At 53.9% G+C, this 22964-nt stretch overlaps 1 protein-coding gene across 2 annotated transcripts in view; it reads right to left on the minus strand.

Moving 5' to 3' along the window:
• The window catches only part of SLC12A5 (solute carrier family 12 member 5), a 37667-nt gene that overhangs the window by 11304 nt on the left and 3399 nt on the right, over positions 1 to 22964 (minus strand). The window contains exons 1-16 of one of the 2 annotated variants that reach the window (XM_070381100.1): positions 18530 to 18596; positions 12806 to 12900; positions 12378 to 12509; positions 11988 to 12134; positions 11151 to 11205; positions 10529 to 10659; positions 8349 to 8590; positions 7158 to 7369; positions 5391 to 5561; positions 4997 to 5095; positions 4792 to 4849; positions 3665 to 3839; positions 2931 to 3049; positions 2511 to 2609; positions 1461 to 1580; positions 1056 to 1160 (exon numbers count right to left, since the gene is read on the minus strand). In XM_070381100.1, coding sequence (XP_070237201.1) covers positions 1056 to 1160; positions 1461 to 1580; positions 2511 to 2609; positions 2931 to 3049; positions 3665 to 3839; positions 4792 to 4849; positions 4997 to 5095; positions 5391 to 5561; positions 7158 to 7369; positions 8349 to 8590; positions 10529 to 10659; positions 11151 to 11205; positions 11988 to 12134; positions 12378 to 12509; positions 12806 to 12900; positions 18530 to 18581 — 2012 coding nt within the window. In that variant the 5' untranslated portion in view covers positions 18582 to 18596. Of the gene's footprint in view, positions 1 to 1055; positions 1161 to 1460; positions 1581 to 2510; positions 2610 to 2930; positions 3050 to 3664; positions 3840 to 4791; positions 4850 to 4996; positions 5096 to 5390; positions 5562 to 7157; positions 7370 to 8348; positions 8591 to 10528; positions 10660 to 11150; positions 11206 to 11987; positions 12135 to 12377; positions 12510 to 12805; positions 12901 to 18529; positions 18597 to 22964 lie in introns of those variants that run through there. The other variant, XM_070381099.1, reaches the window with a different exon arrangement.

Raw genomic sequence — 22964 nt, forward strand, 5'->3', positions numbered from 1 at the left:
CCACACTCCCATACATATATACACTCAGCTATCTACCCGTCTATTTATCTGTTCATTTCCTTATTCATTTACCCTCCCCAGCCAGCCATCAGTTTGATACCATCCTCTAAGCACCTACTCTGGGCTAGATCCTGTGCTAAGCATTTGAGGATTCACAGACTGTTTATGCAAAGCTCCAGTCTCTAAAAGGCCAGTTTAGTAGACATGAGTGAGGACAAGTCCACGATGTCCTCGTTCCAGAGTTCCAGACCTTACTCTTAGCAAAATGAACCTGAAGGAGAAGGAGGGCTTGCAGAGCAAGCAGTTAGGAAGCACCTGGGCTGAGAGGCGGGAGGGGAAGATTCTGGCTCCAGTTTTGCCTTCCACGACCCCTGAGACCTTCCCTAAGTCCTGATTTTTCACGTGAATCAAATAGTAATGGTAGTAGTGAAGTCGCTCAGTTTGTGTCCGACTCTTTGCGACCCCATGGACTGTAGCCTACCAGGCTCCTCTGTCCATAGGATTGTCCAGGCAAGAGTCCTGGAGTGGGTTGCCATTTCCTTCTCCAGGGGATCTTCCCGACCCAGGGATTGAACCTAGTTCTCCCACATTGTAGGCAGAAGCTTTACCGTCTGAGCCACCAAGGGAGCCAATAGAGAGATTGTTAGGAATCTAGAGAATTCTAAGAGGCCCTGTAACTCTCAAAGTGGATGATCCCACCTCTCTTCAGGGCGAATTCTCTGTGATACTCCACTTACCTTTCTGGGCACGTGCCTTCTCCAGGGAACTGTGAGCTCACTACATCCCCAAAGACCAGAAGGGGTCGGCATATAGATCATGAGTTCATATGTGTTTTTTTAAACAAGTGATGGGATGAATGGAGGGATGGATAGATGGTTAGAAACTGGCATGGCAGGTAGGGTTTTGGAGAACAAATGTGTGGAACCTCAGCTCAGCCTCAGCGTTACAGGAGGGAAGAATTCAGATGAGGCCAAACACCACTCAGCAAGAGCAGAACAAAGCAAGGCAGGGTGGGTTGGGCCCTGCTCCCTTCCTCTTCAGTCGCCATCACTCACCTCCAGTTCTTGGTGTGCGGGGGCCCTTCTTCCAGGCGCAGCAGGGCATAGCGAGCAGCGCTAAGAGACAGGCCTCGGATCCCATCACCCCATTCCTTCTCTGCCCTGGGGGCCGGAAATTGGGGATCACAAGAGGCAGAAAGCCAGGGAGTACCAGGGAGAAGCACCCACCCCCCCCAGTGCAGAGCCAGAGCCGTCCATCTCGGGCTCAGAAGGGTGGTCGCTCCAGGCCACCTCCATTTCTCAAAGCCTCAGTGCCTGCCTCTGCTCCTGTCCCACCCCCTCAGGCTTTCCTCTCCACTCTCCCCAGCGTCTCGGCCTCAACCCCAACCCTCCCCGCCAAGTACCCAGCACCGCTCTCCCCTCCTCGCCCCGCCCATTCCCCCCAGCCTCGCCTCGCCTTACCCGCGGTACTCGATATACTTGTAGATGAGCCCAGCAATGAGCATGGCCACCAGGGCGTAGTACCAGGAGCAGATGAACATGAGGGCCAGGCAGAGGCTCATGCCCAGGAAGGAGAGTGTCCTGGACAGTGCAAGGGAGACCCGGCCTCTGAGCCCCTGGCGGGGTTCTCACTGGTGCCCGGGGCTCAGAAGGCAAGAGTTAGATGGGGCAGGGAGGGCCTAGGCCAGACCTGGGAGGCTACAGCCAGGGCTAGGGGATCCCACACCATCATCTCCAGGAGCATCACTGGAACCTGGGGCCTCTGGGTGGATGAGCAGCCGTAGACAGGGCCCCGCCCAGCTCCTCGGTCACCACACTGCCCTGGCCCAGGGCCTCAGGCCCTGGCAGACCACCCTGACAGAGGGGTTCTGAGGGCAGGGGTCTCTGGGGAGAGTTGGAGGCAAGATCTCCCAGGATGAACATGGGACGAGGCGACTGGTGCAGCAGGAGGGCCGAGGTGGGACAGAGGCAGGCAGCCTAGGTTCTGGTCAAGGTGTGCCACAGCCTTGTGGGGGGTGACCTTAGGCCCATCCCTTTCCCCGCCAGAGCCTCCATTTCCTTCAGGTAGAATAAGCATGATCATGCCCACCCTGTCTGTCCCACCAGCCTGTTGTGAGGATCAAGAGCCATCAAGCAGAACAATCAGAAGTCCGGCCCCACACGAGGAGCACCCTTCTGTGCCCCAAGCACTGTAAGGCTCAGAGGGGCCTATGAGGTAGGTATGGTTATTGTCCCATTTCACAGCTGGGGAAACTGAGGCTTCCTCATCAAGGCTGGCAGGTGTTGAGCACTATGGACATGAGAGGGATTCTAGCTGGGACTGCTTATACTGTCTTCTGTTATTACTTGTCATTATAAGGAGACCTTCACCAGGACTTTTCTCATGCTACTTGGGCTACGAAAGCTGGAGTTGAGGATCCTGAGACCTGGAGGGGATGGGCTGGGGTGAGGGGCCGGGGAGAGGATGGTCCTGTGGGATGGGGGGTTGGGGGGGGCAGGACAGGCACCCACCAGTGGTAATATCGAAAGCGTGGCCGCCAGTTGGGCGTCCTCAGCAGCGTCTGTACTGCGCAGGCCAGGTTCACAAACATGTAGCACATGAGGAAAAACCTAGAACATAGAAAGGGCCCAGAGAGACAGAGATGCAGGAGAGGCAGAGACAGACACACAGGGAGAGAGAGGGGGAAAGGGACGACGAAACCAGGGAGGCGGCCGAATCATGTTCTGATGCATAGGAAGGGGTTCAAAGGCCAGATCCCCTTACAGCACACCCTGGTGCATGTGGGGATGACTCTCTGTACAACAGAGGACAGGTTTCTACGACAGTGGGCTTGTTAAAGTGGTTCAGGTGGGCTGTCCAGGGTCACAGCTGGAGCATCCAGGTAGAGAGACCCCCAGAGCTGATGGGGAGGGCAGGAGGCCAGCACGCACATAGAGAGGATGGGGGCGACCTCGTCCAGGGATGCGATGAGGATGCCAATCTCGCAGATGCAGGCAGTGAGGAGCAGGGCCCACGTTGGCTCTCCGTTGGCTTTGCCATGGCCAAAAACCTGAGGACACAGCAACCGGCACAGGGGCCTGAGACTCTAAGGACTTCTTGTCTCCCTCCTCCTGTCCTGGGGACCAGTACAGGAGAGGCAGAGAGAGAGGGATACTACGTTTCTCATCCTTTAAAGGTACCCAAGGGGATACCAGGCTTTTGCTGTATCTTGCCCACCCTGACATTGATACCCGAGTGCAGGGAAGTTCAGATGATCCCTGAAGGGGAGCAGGAGGGGACAGATGGAAGAGGCGCTCCAGGCGGCCAGCAAGCAGCCGTGACGGAGTTCATCGTATATATATTTTTTTAAAGCACCACAGAGAGCACCTCCTCTCACGGCCCTTTGGCTGTCTCCCTGAGTCCCTGCCCAGTCACAAGGCCCAAGGAGGACCATTTATTTTTCTCCCTAAGAGCAGACAACCCTGCCCAAAGAGATGACCCTGAGCATGGGCCAAGTCCCAACTAAAGAACACCCATTTTTCATAGTGGCATCACAGAGAGGCAGAGACCAGAAGGCAGTTCGAGGCTTGCTGTAGCCTCTCCTCACCAGGTGGCCTCGCTGGGCAGGGGCCTGGCTGGCTGGTATAGGGGTTGACTATCAGCCCACGCCTCACCCACCACTGACCTGGAGGAAGGGCACTATGCCATCGCGGGAGATGGCCTGCAGCAGGCGAGGGGCCCCCGTGAGGCTCTGCAGCCCAGCCCCGCAGGTAGAGAAGAAGGATCCGATGACGATAACCCAGGGGGACGGCCAGGCCAGGGTGCCCACCACCAGATTGCCGTTCACAGCTTCACCAAACCTGGAAGGAAGCAGTAGAAGATACGAGATGCTGGGTAAGCAATGCCAACTGGATTTCCAAAGGGTTCCCATGCCAACTGCGGGGCCAGTCGTACATCCACCATGGGGCTTGGCTGTGTAGGGATGAAGAGACAGACAAAGCCCCTGATGACGTGGGCTGTGTGGCCTTGGGCAAGACATTCAACCTCTCTGTGCCTCAGTTTCTTCAGCTGTAAAGTGAAGATCATTATAAGCCTATCTCATACGATTGGTGGGAGGAGTAAGGAGTTAACATATGTAAAATGCTCAGCACAGTGCCTGGAACTTAGTGGCAACTCAACTATTTTTTTAAATTGAGGTATAGTTGATGTACATAAGATTATATAAGTTTCAGGTTAACAGCATAGTGATCCACAATTTTTAAAAGTCATACTTCATTTATAGTTATTATAAAACATTGGCTGTATCCCCTGTGCTGAATGATATATCCTTGCAGCTTATTTCTTTTACAGAGTAGTTTGTACCTTTTAACACCCTACCCTTATCTTGCCCCTCCCCACTAATAATGATTCTAGTACATGGTCAATTGTATAAGACTGTGTCATTCTGGGCAGATATCTTAAACTGTGTCTCCATCTGAAAAATGGGGATTCTGGCCTCATCACGTGGTGACGTGATGTGGTGTGAGAATCAAGAAGAGCATTTTCTAAGCATTTTCTGATTTTTAAGACAGGGCCATTTGGCCTCCTCCTAGACCCCCTGAATCAGTTCCCTCCCTGCTATGAACCCATCCACACTAGCAGCTGGAGTGAACCTTCAGAAACCACAAACTGGCCATTCGGCACTGTCTTAAAACAGAAGATTCTGCCTCAGTAGGTGGAGGGAGTCCTGGCCCTTGAGTGTGCACACAGAGGTGTGCCTGATGCCCACCCCACCCTCCCCAGAACAGGCTCCTCCCTGAGCCCCTTACTTACTTGTCCCGAAGGACGACCCCCTCGATGCAGGCCCCAAACAGGACAACGGAGCTGATGTCTGCAGCAGAGGATGAAGGAAAATCCCCAGGGCGACATTTCCCATCCTCCCAACCCCTCCTGAGCCAGCCAGATGAGGCAGCAGCTTCAGAGACCCTCCGTCTAGCCCTCCCCACCCACAGTGGTCCCCGCCAGCCATGCAGGATACAGACAGCGGAGGTGGTGGCAATGGCCAGGATAGTGCCAGTGGGAATCGACTTCTGGGCATCCCGCAGGTCCCCAGAGCGGTTAGAACCAGCCATGATCCCTGTGAACAGAGGAGCAGTTAGGACAGGAGCCATGGGAGAGCAGACGGAGATAGGACACCAGCCTCAGAGTCATGAACCCAGGAGTCTAGTCCTGGCCCACTGACTCGTGTGAGAGCTTGGGCGTGTTACTTGGCTACTCCGGGATTTAATTCCCTCACCTGTCCAGTGGGAGGTGAACTGGATCCTGCTTATGTAATGGGGCTATTGGACTAAGAAATTCCCCACATCATGATTGACTTTCTCCCTACCCATCCACTCCCAGGCAGAGTCTTCCCTCTCTGAGCTCCCCTTTACCTGTGACTGAGGGGAAGTAGATGCCAACCAGCAGGGTGAAGTAGGAGGTCATATCGCTGAAGACATAGGGATGGTCCATGTCGATGGGGGTACCATCTGCCAGGCCCGCCGAGGGCATCCCACGCCTTTCCACAATCACCCCCTTGGTCAGGTAGGAGCTCCATAGATTCTCTGTGGGGGAAACATGACTCTCAGATATCAGGGTGCCAGAGCTCTGGGGCCAGGAGGCAGGGTGGACAAAAAGAAGGGTCAAAATCAACCAGCTCTTATTTCCACCAACATTTCCTAAGCTCCTGCTTTGGACCAGGGACTTTGCACATGAATCAGATCGAGTCCTTGCCCTAAAATGGTCCAATCTACTGAAGGACATATACAACAAAGACCTATCTCAGACTGATTCAATATGTCCCAAACTGGTCTCGCCACCCACTCACGGCAAACGGCTCCTTTCCTTTACCCCTTATCTTGGTAAAAGGCACCACCATCAATACAGATCAGCTTGACATTGCTCACAACCATTCCCTTTCCCCGTCTCTGTTTCAAAACCATCTCCAACTCCTATCCATTATTCCTCCTAAATATTTCTCAAATACACCCCTTCTCATCTTTCTAGTGTTTCTCCACTCTGGCGCTATTAACTTGTAGTTATAACTATGATAAGAACAGGCAATTCTTTGTATGTATGTGGGGGAGGGGGAGCTGTCCCCTCACATTGTAGGGTATTTAGCCACATCCCAGCCTCTACACACCAGAAACCAGTAATAATCCTTCAGTTTTGACAACCAAAAATGTCTCTAGATGTTGCCACCTGTCTCCTGGGAGGGGGGCGGGGGCAGCGCAAAACAGGCCTGATGGAGAACAAGTTTGCTGGCATCCACCACTCTCAGTAAGAAAACCATCATATCTCACCAGGACTCAGCATCAGCCGCCCCCTAAACTCCCTGACTCAGTCCCCTCCCTGCTATGAGCCCATCCACATTAGCAGCCGGAGTGAACCTTCAGAAACAACAAACTGACCATGTCCGCCTCTTACTCAGAACACTTTGGCGGCTCCTCATCACCCTCAGAGCACTGTCCAAACTCTTCAGCATGGCTTCCAGGGCTGACCACAGTCTGGCTCATGTCAGTCTCTCCATCATTTCTTGCCCCTCCTTCCCTTGCACTTTATGCCCTAGTCATACCAAATTACTCGTGGTTGAAAGGGCACAATATGCTCTTCTGTGTCTGCATGCTTTTAGGCAAGCTGTTCTTCTGCCTGTGATTCCCTTATTCCCCTTGTATAGCTGAAAGTCTCTTATTTGCTCTTCAAAACCCTTCTCAGATGAAGCCAGGAAGCCTAGTCTTACCACCTTATACACATGACCACTCCCTCCCTTGAGAGAACACTGTTCATTGAAGGCACGTCTACACATGTCATAATTTATTTGCTATTACATCTGTCTCTGCTATTAGACTCCTTGAGGCCAAGAACTGTGACTTATTTATGCTGTGTTCCTGGTGCTCAGCACAGTGCCAGGCATTTAGCAGTGCTTAGTGAATACTTGCCAAACTGATGGCTTTCTTTCCCACTAGATAGAAAGACATGCAAAGGTTCCATTTCATCTCTACCCCTCTGTGATCCCAAGGATAGAACGTGGCCCAGAGTAGGTGCTCAATTAAAATGGATCGAATTTAACTGAATCCCAAAGAGAGTCCCTTAATCCTAACTGATTAGTCCACAATCCCTGCAGTGTTCCCTGGACACCAGACCTCTTCCCTCCTTCAGACCTTTGATGAGGCCACTGGCAGCGCCAGGAATGCCCTGGATCTCCGTAACATTGTTTCGCATGAAGTACTCATCACAGGTGGCATTGAGGAATCGGGAGGAGCAGAACAGGCCCCAGAGCCGTGTGGTCACTGTCTCATTTCCTTCCCACGCCAGCTTGGCACAGACATCAAAGCCATGGCGCGACAGTGTGCGGTTCCCCAGGAGGCAGATCCTAGGGAGAGAAACAAGGGAGGAAGGTGGGAAGGGACGTAACCTTGCCCTGGTTTCATGGTAGAACCACCAGGGGAGCACGAAGAAACACAGATGCCAGGGCCCCATATCCAGAGATTTTGATTTAATTGGGATGGAGCCCAGGATCAGCGTTTTTTCAAAGCTCCTAACCACTGGCCCTCTGGGGAATCTCCTCCCTCCCAAGTGACTCTAGTATGAGCCAGGGCAGAGAACTACTGCTTTCCTGCGATGCTGTTTCAGCACCATGGACAGCAGTCCCAATATGCCATCCTTCTGAGCCCTGTTACGTATGTAGGGGAATGTGTCCTAGGGAGAGAGGCTGAACCAAGAGGGACCTGAACCCCTAGACCCTCTCTTCTGTGTCCTGTCCTACGATAGAGAAGGTGTTTAACACTAAGAGGTTGTCTCATTCCAGAAGGTTGTTCCCCACCCAAGAAAACTTTCCCTCACACAGACTGGTCATCCCTTCAGAAATCTTTCCACTTGACTCTTCCTAACTCCACCTGAGTGAGCGTGCTCAGTCATGTCCAACTCTGTGACCCCATGGACTGTAGCCTACCAGGCTACTCAGTCCATGGGATTTCCCAGGCAAGAATACTGGAGTGGGTTGCCATTTCATACTCCAGGAGATCTTCCCAACCTAGGGGTTGAACCCATGTCTTCTGCTTGGCTGGTGAATTCTCTACCTCTGAGCTAGCTGGGAAGCCCAGTTCACCAGCAAGCAGTTGACCCTCACAAGGGACACTGTGCCCACCTCCAAAAAAACTTACCCGACCCTAAAGAGATTTACCTGAAACCAGGAGAGGTTTTCGCTCCCAAGAGAGTTTACTCTGAATCCACAACCACTCCAATTCTGAGAGATAGGGGCAGGTGGGGGGTTGCAGAGACTAGTGTGAAGACCCTGAAACCAGCCAGGGAGGAGGGGGAGGGTGCCCGAGGCGCAGGGCAGCAGCACTTACGGGAAGTTGGGTGGGTCGAAGGCAGACTTGATGACCCCAGCATAGATGGCCAGGATGGAGAGGATGACACAACCCAGGAACACAAGGGCAAACTTGTTGACGTACTTGACGCCCACAAACACCACAGTGGCCATGCAGGTGAGCACACAGGTGCCATACACACGCATATTGTTCAGCATGGCTGCCGCCTCCCCGCTGGCATCTTCTGCCTTAAAAATGGCCATGGCTGGGAAGAGATAAGCCTGTGGGAAAGGGGTGAGGCAGTCAAGCAGGTAACCCAGTGGGGACCAACGAAGAACCACCCCAAGGAAATAACCTGAGGTGCAGGCAGGGCTTTGGAGAAAAAGGTAACTCTTCACAGCATATTTACGGTAATCCGAGACTGGGAAGGACATCCAATGAGAGGGTCTGTCCTACAAAGACTAGTTATTATTCAGTCATTAAAAAATGATACTGCAAAAATGTTAGGAGCAATTATTAATTTCTATCATTTTTGTTATCAAGTATAAGTATTAATGATTATTTATTGTCTTTATTATTTAATTAGAAAGGCAGATACAAATTAGACATTCATCCCTAGAGGATTAGGTAAATTAATCACGGTATTTCCAAATAGATTACGTAGCTACTAAAAAGAACAACAAAGATTTATATGAACCAACTTAAAAAAGCTATCCCTGTTAGACTGGGTAAAAACAATCTATTTTTAAAGAGAATGTGTCTTATCTCATTTTTGTAAATATATATATGTGTACTTACATGTGAATATATACACACATATGTGTGTATATATGTCTGTCTGTGTGTAGATACATCAAAATGTTAACAGTCGTTTCCCCTGAATGGTAAAAATGTGAATAATCTTTATTCTTTTTGCACATCTGTATTTTCCATAATTTCTATATGAAATATTAATATATTTATATTGTTACAAAAGTTATTTTCAGTTGTAAGTGATATTTGCAAAGAGAGTTTTGAACTATTAGAGAAATCTATAGAGTTTTATAAAGACAAAATGCAATATCATAAAGAAAAACAAAAACTAGAAGGATACACCAAAATGTTAATGATGACTTTCTTCAGGAGATTGTTATTTCCCTTTTTACATTCTTTGATTTTTTCCAATTTATTTTTTTAATCTTCCAATTCAATAGGTAGAATTGCTTTTATAATACTTTTTTAATTTTGTAAAAGCCATAGAGGTCAATTATTATTCTCTCAAAATTTGGCTTCTTGGGTCATTTACTCCCCATCTATCCTTCCTGACCCTGGACTTCTCCAATCTGTCCCCAGGCCAGAAGCTGAAACATCTGTTAGTTCTAGTTCTCTAAAGCAGTGCAGTTGGGGGGACATGCACAGGCTTCAGAGTCAGAAAGACACAGTTTCATATCCCTTCCACATGTCCCTTTAACTCTCTGAGCCTTGCCTTCCTCATCTGTAAAATGAAGATATCTAACTCATGCAAGAGTCGTGAGAATAAAAATGATACATGGCCAGCCACGGGACCTAGGTAGAATAAGTGTTTGGGAAATGTCAGCCCGGCTCTCTGTATACCAAGGAACCTTCAGCTCCCACTTCCTCCTGCAGGGGCAGGAAGAACTGAGACCCAGGTCAGCAGCTGCCCACTTCAGACACTGCCCAGGGCCCCGACTGCTCATCAGTCACTGCTTCTGACAGATCTCTTTCTCAGCTCCTTCTTCTCTGCAACCTGCCAGCCATCTGCCCTCTACCATTAACATCCATAGAGTGCCCAGCACACCGCACCCTGGCACATAGTAGGCAATCACTGAGGGAAATGACTGTTATCATTTCTACCATGACTGCACTCTTCCCAACCCACCTCTGACAGCTGGTCGCCGAGTGACCTTGAGCAAGTCGGTTCACCTCTCTGAGCTTCTCATTTGTAAAATGGGCATAATAATACTTAAACCTCGTGAGGACTCAAGCTAATGACTGTAAAGCACTTGGAACTCTACTGAGAGCACAGTGGGTGCCTGATGAACGACAGCTGTTCATGTTACATAATTAGTGTATCCTGTCTCCCCAACTAGACTGTGAACTCTTTAAAGAGAGAACCACATCTGATATCCCTCCGGCCTTACTGAGTGACCCAGCCTACAAGAGCATCTGTTAACTGACTGACAGCCCGGGACCCACACCTCCTCCCCAGCCCTTCTTACCAGCAGGATTTCGATGGTGCCCAGGATGTACATGGCCCCAGCAAAAGTAGTGCCCAGGTAGAAGCAGAGGCCCACGGCGCCCCCAAACTCTGGACCCAGAGACCTGGAAATCATGTAGTAGGAGCCGCCAGCTGCAGAAAGAATCCAGTATTGGCAAGAGGTTCGAGGGACCCTGGGCTGCTTTAGGCGTGAGGAGGGGATCAGAGACAGTGGTGGGAAGGGGGTTGCACTGGGCCTCACAAGCCTTACAGGCTGTAGTGGGAGACCCAGCCAAACACTCTGAGTGGCTTTTACAGCACTAATTACCATGTTGCTAATTACCCCTCTAAGGAGGTCATGGCTCAGAAAATAGGATGATGGCAAAGAGGGTCTCAGGCAAAGGGAAGAGATCTTTCATTGCCCCGTTCAACACCATCAACAGCCTCCTTCCCCTCCCCTTAAGAGGGCTGCCCCCACCAACTCCACAAACATCACAGCCCAGCCTCAGACCTGCAATATTGCCTTTCGGGGTTCCTGAGGGTGCCCAAAGCTCTGGGCACTGCCCCTCCTTCCTCCCAACCGTCCAGGTCTCCCTCCCACCTGGCCAGGCCCCCTTCCCCTCCAAGCAGCCCCAGTCACGTACCAGGCACAACACCATTGGTTGCGATTGCACTCATGGAAATGGCCGTGAGCATCGTCTGTGAGAACAGAGATCACCATCAGGGTGGCGGCTACCCCATAAACACCCGCCAAACCCACAAGTCCTCTTCCGCTGAGCTTCTCCTTGGTACGGTTCCAGCTCCTACTCCTGCCAAGTCCTTCTTGTCCAGAAAAACCTCTTCTTCACCCAGCACAGGGAAGGAACTCGAGCTCTCACATCAGAGAGCTCTGGAAACCCCAGCTTGGCCTCTGACCAGCTGTCTGGCTGGAGGAGACACGTCACTTCAATTCTCTAAGCCTCCATTTCTTCGTTTATTCAATAGGCAGGTGTACCAGCTTTGGCACTGGCTACCATACGTGTCGAGGGGGGAATCACAGGTCACGTGAGGAAGCGTAAATGTCACGGGAAGTAGGTGTTAGTGAACATGTGGGTTTTTTGAGAGGATGGGAAGAATTCAGCCAGACCTGTTTGGGACCCATCATCCCGTTTTCTTGTGAGTCAAGACCTACCAAAATGTTAACTGTGGCAGGGCTATAGGTGGATCTGATTTATTAACAAACACCTATCTTTTTATCAATGAGTCTGCAGCACCCGCACCCACACACAGGTCCAGGTGACACCTGGTTGATGGCCATCAGGGATGAGCCTGGGAGAGGCTGGAAGGCCCAGTCAGACCTAATTTCCTCTCCAAGATTATACGCAGTGCTTCCTATAAAAAGCTCAGGTCTCATGCCGCCCCTCTTCTCTTCCCCTCCCACCCGCAGGTCCCTGCTCAAGCCCCAGCTGTCAGGGAATGGGCGAGGGGAGGGAGTCACTCACACAGGAGCAGCAGATGAAGACCATGCAGAAGGCCTCTATGATGCCGGCGATGCCCACCACCCATGTGAGCCGCAGGAAGAGGATCACCCCAAAGATGTTCTGCAGGCACGGCAGGTACACACCCATGAAGGTGCCCATGCGGGGGGCCTGCCAGGGAGGCTGGCGTCAGTTTCTGCAGCCCTCCCCATCCCTACCAGCACCCCAGGCCCTCTCCTCTTCCCCATACTTTCATCCCCCCCCACCCCCCATCTCTACCCCTCATCTCCCATCCCTTCCCCTCCCTCTGCCTCCATCTCCTATCCTTCCGTCTACATCATCCATCCCTTCACCTGAATCCTTTTTCCTCCCCGCCTTCTCTCCCCTCCAGCCCTTCTTCCCCAAGGCCCTCACCTGCACCGGCTTCTTTTTTCCACCCTCATTGTTTTCTGCCTCCTCGTGCTCCCTGCTTCCCTGGGGCAGGTTGGTGTAGTTGGCCAGACCACTAAGCAGGGAGGACACCATGGGGCTAGTGTCCATCTCCTCCTGTGGAGGGAAGTTGTCAGTGCTGGGGCGCCAGGGTCTAGAGGAGGGTGAGCTAGGTGGTAGGAGGCAGAGAGAGATGGGGACCAGGAGGCAAGCCATTGAGACTAGGATGAGATGGGCAGGGAGAGAGGGAGTTAGGATAAGAAGTGGAGGAGCAGGGGGAAAGGGCAAGGAAGAAGGCGGACCTGAGGGAGCAATGGAGAGGAGGGGACAGTGCCCCAGGGAAGGAGGGAGGGAACGGCTGATGAAGGCAGAGATGAATCGTGGGGGGAGTCCCAGGACCCCAAGCAGCCCACCTCAAACAGGGCCATGTTCTTGCCATCGTACTCCTTCCCCTTCTCTGTGTCGGTGCTGTTGATGAAAGGGCTGCTCTCCTTGGGGTTGCCATCCCCTGAGAAGGCAGAGGAGTGAGAAACTCGGCATCAATTGTTTGCCACCCGTCTGCCCGGGCACCCAGCTGGGTGGCCACTTTAACTCGCTGAACCTTGGTCCACACATTGAAAAAATGAGCTAATGCTACCTCCCCTGCAGAATTTTAGTTCTGTATAATAAACCTAGCGCACTCCCTGACATGTGCAGGGTATTTAATGAATGTGGAAGTGCTTCCTTGCTCTGGTTGGGGGGTGGGGTGGTCCTACTTCTTTCATCAGGGCACCCTAGACTCTCCAGAGTTCCCTCCTTGACCATAACTGGCCCATCCTGGTGTTTGGGAGGTGGAAGCACGGTCTTTCCTAGAGGGGAGGCAGAGACCACTTCAGCTGGAGGCCCCCAGGATACTCCCCCTCTTGGAAAAGTGACCCCCTTTGGCATATCCTGTGTCCCTGGTTCATCTGCAGTCGTTGTGTATTCACTGGATGTCTCCTGCATGCTGATGTGGGGGTGGGGGTGGGGGAATAAAACACAGCCTAAGACCATTGCTGCCCTCGGGGAACACAAAGGCAGGGGAGATAAACCCATAGCCAGCCGTTTCCAACCCAGAGTGGTAAGTTGTGTGGCAGAATATGAACGAAGGACTGTGGGAACATGGGAGAAGCACTCAGCCCAGCCTGGGAGGTCACGGAAGGCTTCCCAGAGGAAGTGACGTGTTGGCTGAGAACTGAAGGATGAGTAACAGCTAGACTGGGAGGGAGCCGGGAGGGTGTTCCAGGCAGATAGAACAGCAGAACAGCGCGTTCGATGGCCCAGAGGTAAGAGTGAGCTGGACTGGGTCAGAGGGCCTGAAAGAAGTTTGATCTGGAGGAGTCTAAGGAAAGGGAATGAGGGGAGGGGCGCTGGAGGATGGAGGAGAAGCGTAAGAAGAAAATGAGGCTAGGACGGTAGGTGTGGGCTGGGTCCTTACATGACTAGCCAACCACGTTAAGGACTTTGGACTTCATCCAGAGGACAATGGGAAGTCACTGAAGAGTTTCAAGCAAAAAAGTACCAAGGACAAATTTGTGTTTTAGAGCAATCACTCTGGCCTTTTGACGAAGAATAAAGAAGTTAGTTAGGGGGGTACTTTCTTGATGGTCCAGTGGTTAAGACACCATGCTTCCACTGCAAGGGGGGATGGGTTCAATCCCTGGTTGGGGAACTAAGATCCCAAATGCCACATGTGGCCAAAAAAACAGAGAAAGAAAAAATGCAGAAGCTAAGGACTTTCAGAAATCTGGGCAAGGACTGGTGATATCCCAGACCAGAGCAGTGTGGAAAAGTGAGCAGACTCCAGAATTATTGGCACATATTTCTATGCCAGATGTGTGCGGATGTGGGAAGGAGGGATCTAGGATAATGCCTGGATTTCTAGCAGAGGTAAATGGGTGGATGATGGTGCTATTTAATAAACGGAGGAAAAGAGGGAGACTGGGGGTGGGGAAGAGGCTGAATTTGACTGACGGTGAGGCACTGTAGGACACTCAAGAGAACTTGTCCAGAAGCACTTGGATCAGCCAGGGACCCAGGAGAGACACTGGGCATGAGAATCAGGGGTAACCCATGAAAAGTTGTGTAGCAAGTGTGTGAAACCATGTGCCTGGATGAGATCATGCAAGGAGGAGGTCTCCAGGGCATTAAGGAGAGGGTCCTTTCAAAGAGACATAAGCAATCCCCCCCTACACACACAGAGGCACACTCCCTTGGTTCCAGCCATCACGCTTTCTCAGTTTTCAGGGCTGAATCCCAGTAGTAGATATCTCTGTGGACTCTGGGGAAACTCTCCAATGACCAAGACAGAAGTGAAGTGGAGGCCCACATATTCTGAATTTCCTATCCCTTCATCTCCTGACCTCTCTCTCTCTCCATCTCCATTCTGCCCAAATCCTTCCCATCCTCTCCTCCTGGAAACCTCCCTTAGTCTCTCAGCCAGGGTCCATCCCCAAAGCATGACCTGCTATAAATCCAGTCTCATCCTGACTCAAAACTGTGGAAGTGATGCTCACTTCCTCAAGGTAAACCCACCACCCGCTGTCTCCTGCCACCACCTCCACTTCACTCATCAAGCCAAGAACTCCTGACCCCCAGATAGGACTTCCACCAGCTCACTCTTCTCCTCACGTCCATGAGTTCCTGGGACTAGCAGACCGGTCCTGCCAGTGGGAGCCTGGCACATACTAGGTGCTCAGCAAAAAGTCTGTTGAGGGGAATTCCCCCGGGCTCCCTTCCTGACCCTCAGGGTCTCGGAAGAGCTCTTTGGGGCTAGAGAACAGGAGAAGTAAAAGTGAGGTGGGTCCCTCTTCATTTTTAAGATGCTGACAAGAGGCCTCGTGTTCTCACCACATTATAGTGGGAACTAGGGGGTTGGGGATGAGATGAGAAGAAATTTCTTAATGGTTAGGAAAACAGGCTGGAGTCAAGAAGATTTAGGTTCCAGTCCCAACTTCGTTGGCTGTGTCCACCCCTTGGGCAAGTCACTTAAACTATGCCTCGGTTTCCTACTTTGCAAAGGGATAATAATCGTGTTTGATTCAGGGCTGGGGTGGGAATTAAGTAAAATAATGCCTGTTGGGCGTGTGTGTATTGGGCACATAAGTGTACTTACTGCTGTTACTATTACAATCACGATTATTACTAATATACGTGGTACCCCACCCACCCTGGGCGCCCTATCCCACACCCTTTCCCCAGCGGCAAGATTTAGGGGCCCCGTCTCCTGTGGGTTCTCCTCCCCGCGGCTCTTCGGGGTTAGGACCGTCAGGCACGAGAGCACCCCATTCCTTTCACACCCCTCCCCTCCTCCTTCGTGGGGGCGCGGGGAGCGTGTAGGGCGGGAAAGAGGGCGTCCTGGCCGGAGACCCGGCATCGAAGCAGCTCCGCGCCGGTTTCCATGGCGACCGCGCGGGCAGAGAGCGCAGCGCGGAGCAGAGCCGGCCACGCGCCCGCAGCGGCTTATGTAACGCGGCGCGCAGCGCGGAGCCAGACTCCGGGCCGGAGCCCAGCCAGGAGATGAGGGCAGAGGAGGGGGCAGCTCGTAGGCTTGTCCTGAGTCGCGCTTTTCCACCCGCCGTCTGGACGGGACGCCAGACCCCCAGCCTGGTCTGCCAGGCCTGATTTCGACCCCTCCCTGGAACCCCGGTTGAGGGGGAGGGTTGAGCTTCACGAGCCCTCAGAGGGGCAGGACCGCGAGGGAGGATCTCGCCCCCATTCCCTTAGCCGGGAGTCAGAAGGCTGGGAGATCGCCGTGCGGCGCGCGCGCAAGAGGCCGGGCCAGACGGAGGCTGAGCCCTCTCCGCCCCCGCCCTCGCCCCCGCCCCCTGGGAGCTCTCAGCCCGAATCGGCTTTCAATTAAGCTGCGGCCGCCAGAGCTCCCGTGGAGGAAACAGGCTAGCGGCGCGGGCTAAGGAGCCTCCCCTGGGGGCCTGGGGCAAGGCCTCGGGGAATCCCCAAGCCAGATAAGGGGAGTAGGGGACGGCGTCAGACCCCAAGAGGAAAGGAGACCTGGGGGCCAGAGACAATATCCTTGTGTTCTTTAGTCCAGAGGAGCCTTCTTTCTCTGGTCATTCCCACCTCTCCGAGGTCAGGACCCAGGTCTCCTACATTTCCAAGAACCTAAGTTCAGAGATGCCGGATTTTTTCGGTTTGATGGTCTTCCCTAAAGCCCCAGAGGTCCTTGGACCACCCCCGCCCCCGCCCCCCCAGCCCCCATCACCGTCTCCAGGCACCACTGGGAGGCCTTCTTTCTCTGGGGCCAAAAAGCCTGACCCAGGTCCTGGCCACTCAGAGAGAGAGAGAGAGAGAGAGAGAGAGAGAGACAGAGAGAAAGTCTGCAGACGAGTCTGCTACACTCAGAGTCTGGAAAACTTGTGGGGAGGGGGTAGAACTGAAGGGAGTTCCTAGTTGGAGTCCTGCTGCACACTCTTTTCTAGGCCACTTGAGACCCTGCAGAAATCCCGTGGCCCAGGAAGGCGCCGTCGTCAGGGGTAGGGCAAGCAGGGCGTGGGGGACTGGACCAAACCCTGTGTCTGGGGGAGCAGAGCCCCCTCCTCAGAGTGGAGACATCTGAAGGGGTTCCCATGTGGGATGACGGCCCCCACCTCCGTTCCCTAGGAGCAGCGACGGGATGCCCGGCTCTGCTGCAGACTAGACTTTGCCAAACCACCCGCTTCCCGAAGCCTGAACCTGCTATGGAGGAGGGCGCCTGCGGATTGACCCCAGGGTCACTGGGGAGATGGATGAGTTAGCCAGTCAGTAGTTCCTGCCCCTACTCAGCTTCAGGGAGGAAGAAGGGGTGTCAGAGGATGAGGGACCCTGGTGTCCACAGCCTTCCAAGCGGCCACTTGGCTCTGACTTGGACCCAGGATCCGGAGGACTTCAAGTCCAGGCTGCCTGTCCCTGAAAGACCCTGCGCTTTGAGCCTTTAGGGCCCTTGGGCCTTCCCCGGGGGGAGCTCTGCAGGAGTCTTGGACCAGAGGGTCAAGCAATGCCCAGGGGAGCGTTTGAAGGCGCTGAGCGCAGACAGCCAGAGCATGAGGCGCGCTAGTGCGCAAGGGACGCAGCGCCGCTGGAGGGTGGGGGGTGGGGGCGGCTGACAGCCGTGATGGATGGCTGAGACCGCTGGGGGGCGGCGGGGGGCCTGGGAGCCCGAGGGGGTGGCTGGCCTCGAAGACCTCAGAGCAGGGAAACCGCGGAGGAGGGCGGGGGAGAGCGGGAGCCGCCAACGGACTCGCTCCAAGCCCCTCTGGTCCTAGCGAGTCTCCGCACCCACCGCAGCGCGTCCGCAGTGTCCGCGCCACGGAGCCGGGGATTCGGCCGCTGGGACCCCATTCCTGAGGCCTCACTGGGGAAGCTAGCAGAGCTGAGTAGAGAGACTCCCCTCTGCCCCACCCTGGAAACCTCACAGCTATCCCAGAGTACCCAGAGGAAAGGGAAAGGGGAAAGAAAAGAGGGTGATCTTGCTTCCCGTCCTGAAAAGGAACCCATGGGAACGCGAGAGGGAGAAGGAGATTCCGCAAAGTAGAGCTGAAAATCCCCGGAGGAGGTTCGCTTCAGTCGGAGGTTGGATCTCGGGCAGCTTTGGGGGAGGGGGCCCGGACTGCATCAAGTGACCCCTTAAGGAGACACCGCAGCCGGACGGGGGCTGTCATATGCCTCCAACCTCCCCCCCATAGGCACCTTCCCCCCACCTTTCAGCTGGAAGTCTCAAAGCGAGGGACTGCAGCAGACTGCGCCCCCCCAACACCCGCGCTCTGCGCCAGGACTCCAGGGTCCCTTCTCGGGAAAAGGAGCCCTCCTCCCGCCCGTCGAGCTCCACGTCAGCCCATTCTAGCTCTTCCAACCCGTTCCCACCGACTCCCCCGCTTAGCTAGCCCACGTCTGCCCCCGGGCCGTGGGCAGTGGCAAGCCCTCGGCCCCCCGTCCTGGCCCCGGGTGCGGCACATTCCAGCACCTCGCACGGCGCCTGGCGCATTCCAATGGAGCTGGGCTCCAGGCCGACTTGGGCGCCCACCGCCCGGGTCAATCCCAGCCTCGCCTCCGAAGGAGGCGGCCCCCGGCTCTGTCTCTAACCCCAGAGCTGCTTCCTCTCCTCGCCGCCCCCGATCGCTTACCAGGGTTGGCTCCCCCATCGCCGTCCTCGCAGTCCGTCAGGTTGTTTAGCATGGTGGCGGCGCGGCGCCGGGCCCGGGGATGGCTGCGCCGCCTCGCCCGCGCCCCTCTGCCTGCCTTCGCCGCTCTCTCGCTCGCTCTAGCTCTCTCGCTCTCCGCTCCACGGAGGAAGAAGCTGCAGTGCCCGCCCGCCCGGCGCACACACACTCGCACACGGACACACGCTCACACCCGCGCGCGCCCCCTCTCAGCGGCGGCGCGGCTCACCTCATCCCGTATGCAGGAGGCGTGAGCCACTGGCTGGGTTTTGGGGGGGGAGCGAGGGAGGGAGGAAGAAGAGGGGATGAGGGGCGGGCAGTGCGCTCCCGGAGGCCCCCTCGCACGGAACCTGGGGGCTTGCACCGGTGGGATGGAGAGGGTGCTGCGGGAGACGGGGGCCTCGCCTCCCGGGAGCAGACGCAGCTCTGCCCGCCCCCCACTCTCCGGCGCAGGCGGGGCCGGCACGTGGGCAGGTGCCATCCCGCGCCCTAAAAATAACGGCAGGGAACTAGGTCGCGGCCGCGGGGAGGCGGCCCCGCAGCGGCTGCCTGGCCGGGGGTCTGGGCTGACCCCTAGAGGGAATATGCGGGGATCTGAGGCGGCAGGGGGAGCGCGCCGTGGAATATGGGTCCCTGGAGAGCTTGTCTGCAAAGCTGGGGAGGCCGGCCCTGAAGAACGATGTGGAATCCTGCCCTCGCCCACAATCGCTGCTCAGGAGGCTGGAGCTAGGGATGTGCGAAGGCCAGAGCCTTTAACTCAAGTACCATGCTGGCCCCCGGGGGTCAGGGTCAGGGGCTGAACTGTCTGGTTCATCCTGGCTTAAAATGGGAGGCATGAGTCTGAGGAGTAGCAGTGAACCCTTTCTTTCTGTTTAGACCGATAGAGGTCTCAGCGTCTCACCTCAAAGGCAAATTACTGGAGTCCCAAAACAAGGGACCCCACCCCAAGCCCCACGCAAGGAACCTGGGAAGGAGAGGTGGTGAGGAGGAGAGAAGGCAGCAATGAGGTTCTGGAGCGCTGATTCCCCACTGGGGATGGTGCAGCCTCTGGGGAGGGCAGGCCGGTCGCAGGCTGGCCAGGAATGGAGTGGGGGAGGGGAGAATGAGGCCGCCTGTCGGTTTGGGACCAGATTTTTCTCCTGGGGCGGGAGTGTCTAATCCCCTAATCCAGGATTGCTTTCTGAGGATTCCAGAGCTGACATGCTTTCTGCGTTCCTCCCCCTCCCCTGACACCAGTCCCCTAGAAGCTTGATTGTCCTGGGACCCCCTCAGCACCCAAGACTCCAGACTTAGCCTATGGGGAAAGACCTCAGGAAGTGGCATCAGCAGTGCGGACCCTTTGAGCCCCAGCAAGATGGAAACATCCAATGAGGAGAGCAGATTTAGGGCAAATGATTTTGAGACTCACCCAAGCTCCCAGCAGTAGCCCTCTAAGTTTCAGGGGAGTTCCAGGCCTGGAGAGGATGGCTTCAATCATCTTAGCTAATGCATAGCTTTCATTTTACAGGTGAAAAAGCTAAGGCTCACTGTTGATGGGGATGGGGGGAAATGACTGCCTATGAACACAGTACCAGTGAATGGCAGAACTTGGTCTAGAATCCAGTTTCCTTTATTCCAGTTTAGGACTCTTTTCCTCAACATAACCTCTTTTGAAATGGGTCCTGCCTCCAAAAGAAGAGGCAAAAATGCAATCATATCCAAACTGCTCAGTGCCTCTCATCCTTGGCTACTAACAAAGGAACAGGGACTGGGTTGGAGATGAACTCTCTCCCTTTTCTTGTGCTCAGGCTTTATAGGTGCAGGGCCAGAGTGGCCTCTCAGCTTGCAACTGGAGGTGGGCCCAGAAGATCTTCAAGGGTCCTAGAAAAAATAAATCTGCACCTCTAGCGATCCAGTTCTAGGACATGAGTTTTTCAGGACCATGGACAGGGCCTGCGGCTCAGATTCTGTTGTCACCCATGTGTCGCTGACTTCAGATTGGATCAACCACCGAGTCTTCAGCAGCTAACTGAAGTGGGACTCTGAGGCATCCTCCAGTAAAATAACCCCTTCACTGGATTTTATGGACACTGGAAGGACTCTTTAGGGTGGAGAGCTAGCTATTCAGACAAAGTGTGAGAATTGGCCTTCTTGGCTTTCCCAGAGAGAAAACCACCCACCCACACACAAAAATTGAAATGAGTTTAAATTGGTGACAGGGGTTAAAGGGATTGCAGGTGTGTAGGCTAGTGTTCAAGAAATTTTTAAGCACTGCATTTCACAAACCACCACCACCACCACCAATATGCTTTTCTACTACTCTGTAGAGACAAGTCATACAGTAACATGTGTAGTGTGTTTGAGAAGTGCTGAGAAATAAGTGCTGAGGTTTTTCAGCAATCCTGGGTCTGGGATGTTCCCCTGGGAGTATTTCCCATTTGTGGTCCAGAGCCCTGGCCACTCAGAGAGGGACTGAGCCCACCCACAGAGAAAATCTAGATCCCAAGGAGAAGATGAAGGCAGGCATGGTCCTCTTCCCCTGGGTGTCCCACCTGGGCACCCTCACCAGACCTCCTATCTGACAAGGCATCCAGGATTCAGGGGATAGTGGTGCTGTCCTGTCCTCTGCCCCAAAACTCTGCATTTCCTTGGGCAAAGCTGGGTTCCTCTCAGGCCCTGAGTATCTCCGTCTATAGAATGAAAGAGTGAGGCTGCATAATCCCTGGGCCTTCTTCCCACCCTGAAAATTCTCCATTTATCTCAGACCAAATCCATGGAGCTCTTCAAGAGGAGCCAAGACCAACAGAGGAGACAGCCACAAGGGGAGACCCCAGTCCTTTGGTTCACAGCCCCCACCTCTCAAGAAGACTGATCCCCATTCTGGCCTCAGGCCAAGCCTCTGCAGTGAGGCTTTCAGAAAACACATCGCAGGCACCTCCTCCACTGGCAGCCTGGCCTTGGCCAGTAAGGGTGACCATCAGCTCTGAGCCCCAGGAACATGGCTGCAAGCTCAGCACCCCATACCCACCAAGAGCCCTCAGAGGATCTAGGGCCAGGGGCATCCTCTCATTAAATCATCACGAGGTGCAGAGCCTGGCACGGGTCTTATTTCTCAACTCTGAGTCTCTAAAATTCATCTCCCCTTCCACTTATGCTTCTCAGAAAGAGAGAGAGAGAAAAAAAAAAGTCAGGGAAACTGCCTCCTAATATCAGGATTTGGACACTGGAAGGAATTTTGTAAATTATTTTTTAACCAGTCCTCCTATCTGGGGAAATTGGAAGAAATTGAAAGAAAATAGAAATGGAAAGCTATGAATTCGCTCCATGGGATGAACCTGTGGCAGCCTAAGGCCTAGAATCTGGCTCCCTGAACTTCAGCCCAGGGTCCCAGCCACTGAATCAGGACAAGGAGCTGTTTGAAAGAAACTGGAGCCACTTGACGGGGTCCTCTTTCTATGGAAGGTAGGCATAGTGTTCCTCTTTCTGGCTCAGTCCCTATCCACCCTTGTCTCTATATCATTATCCCCACGGCCTAACCCACCCACCCCCAGCTCTGGCCTCATGGAGCTAAGGCCCTGAACTCCGTTCTTCACCCTTCTCTCCCCCACTGGGAGGGCCCCTCCTCTGGAACCCAAGCTCTTGCCATGAATTGATGAGTCTGGGGCAGAGCACACACCCCCCCACACACACATAGGGCCCGCTGCAGACACGTCAACCACCATCATCTCCGTGGTAACCGGGGGCTTAATTAACAGGCTGCAGCCCGGTCACCATGGCAATGGCACCCCGACAGCCCCCCATTCCTCTATAGATTCAGTCCATCTTCCCTCTTTCTCAATCAGGACCCCCTTCTCACTGTACCCACCCCCATCCCCACCCCACCTGGAGAAGCTGGTGCCCACAGATCACTCTGGTTCATTGAGAAGAGGGGAGGGGAGGTGAGGGGGATGAGAGAGAGAGAGAGAGAGAGAGAGAGAGAGAGCAGCCCATCACCATGGCAACTACAGCCCTGTTCATAACCAGTTTGTTGCCATGGTGATTCCCAAGGCTCACCTTGGGCTGAGGTAGTGGGCAGTGAGGTTCAGAGTCCTGACTTGAGGAGTGAATGACCGGAGAACTCCTTGGATAGGCTGGAGATCTCCAGATCAGATATTTATACCAATAATTCAGTGTTGTTCTTCCCAATTTACAGATAGAGACTGAAACATGAGGTTTGGGTATGGGGGAGGTAGAGAACATCATCTTTCTAGATCATCAAAGAATCTAAGCATTTTAATGGCTAGAAGGACCCTCAGATAGCTTCCTGTTCAACTTCTTTATATACAGCTGGGGAAATTGAGGCCCAGAGAGGGGAAGCAATGTGCCCAAGGCCACACCGCAGAGCCTGGGCTAGAGTGTGAATGGGCTACACTGTGGTCTT

The sequence above is a fragment of the Bos mutus genome, chromosome 13 (assembly GCF_027580195.1).
Source record: "Bos mutus isolate GX-2022 chromosome 13, NWIPB_WYAK_1.1, whole genome shotgun sequence".
NCBI lineage: Eukaryota > Metazoa > Chordata > Mammalia > Artiodactyla > Bovidae > Bos > Bos mutus.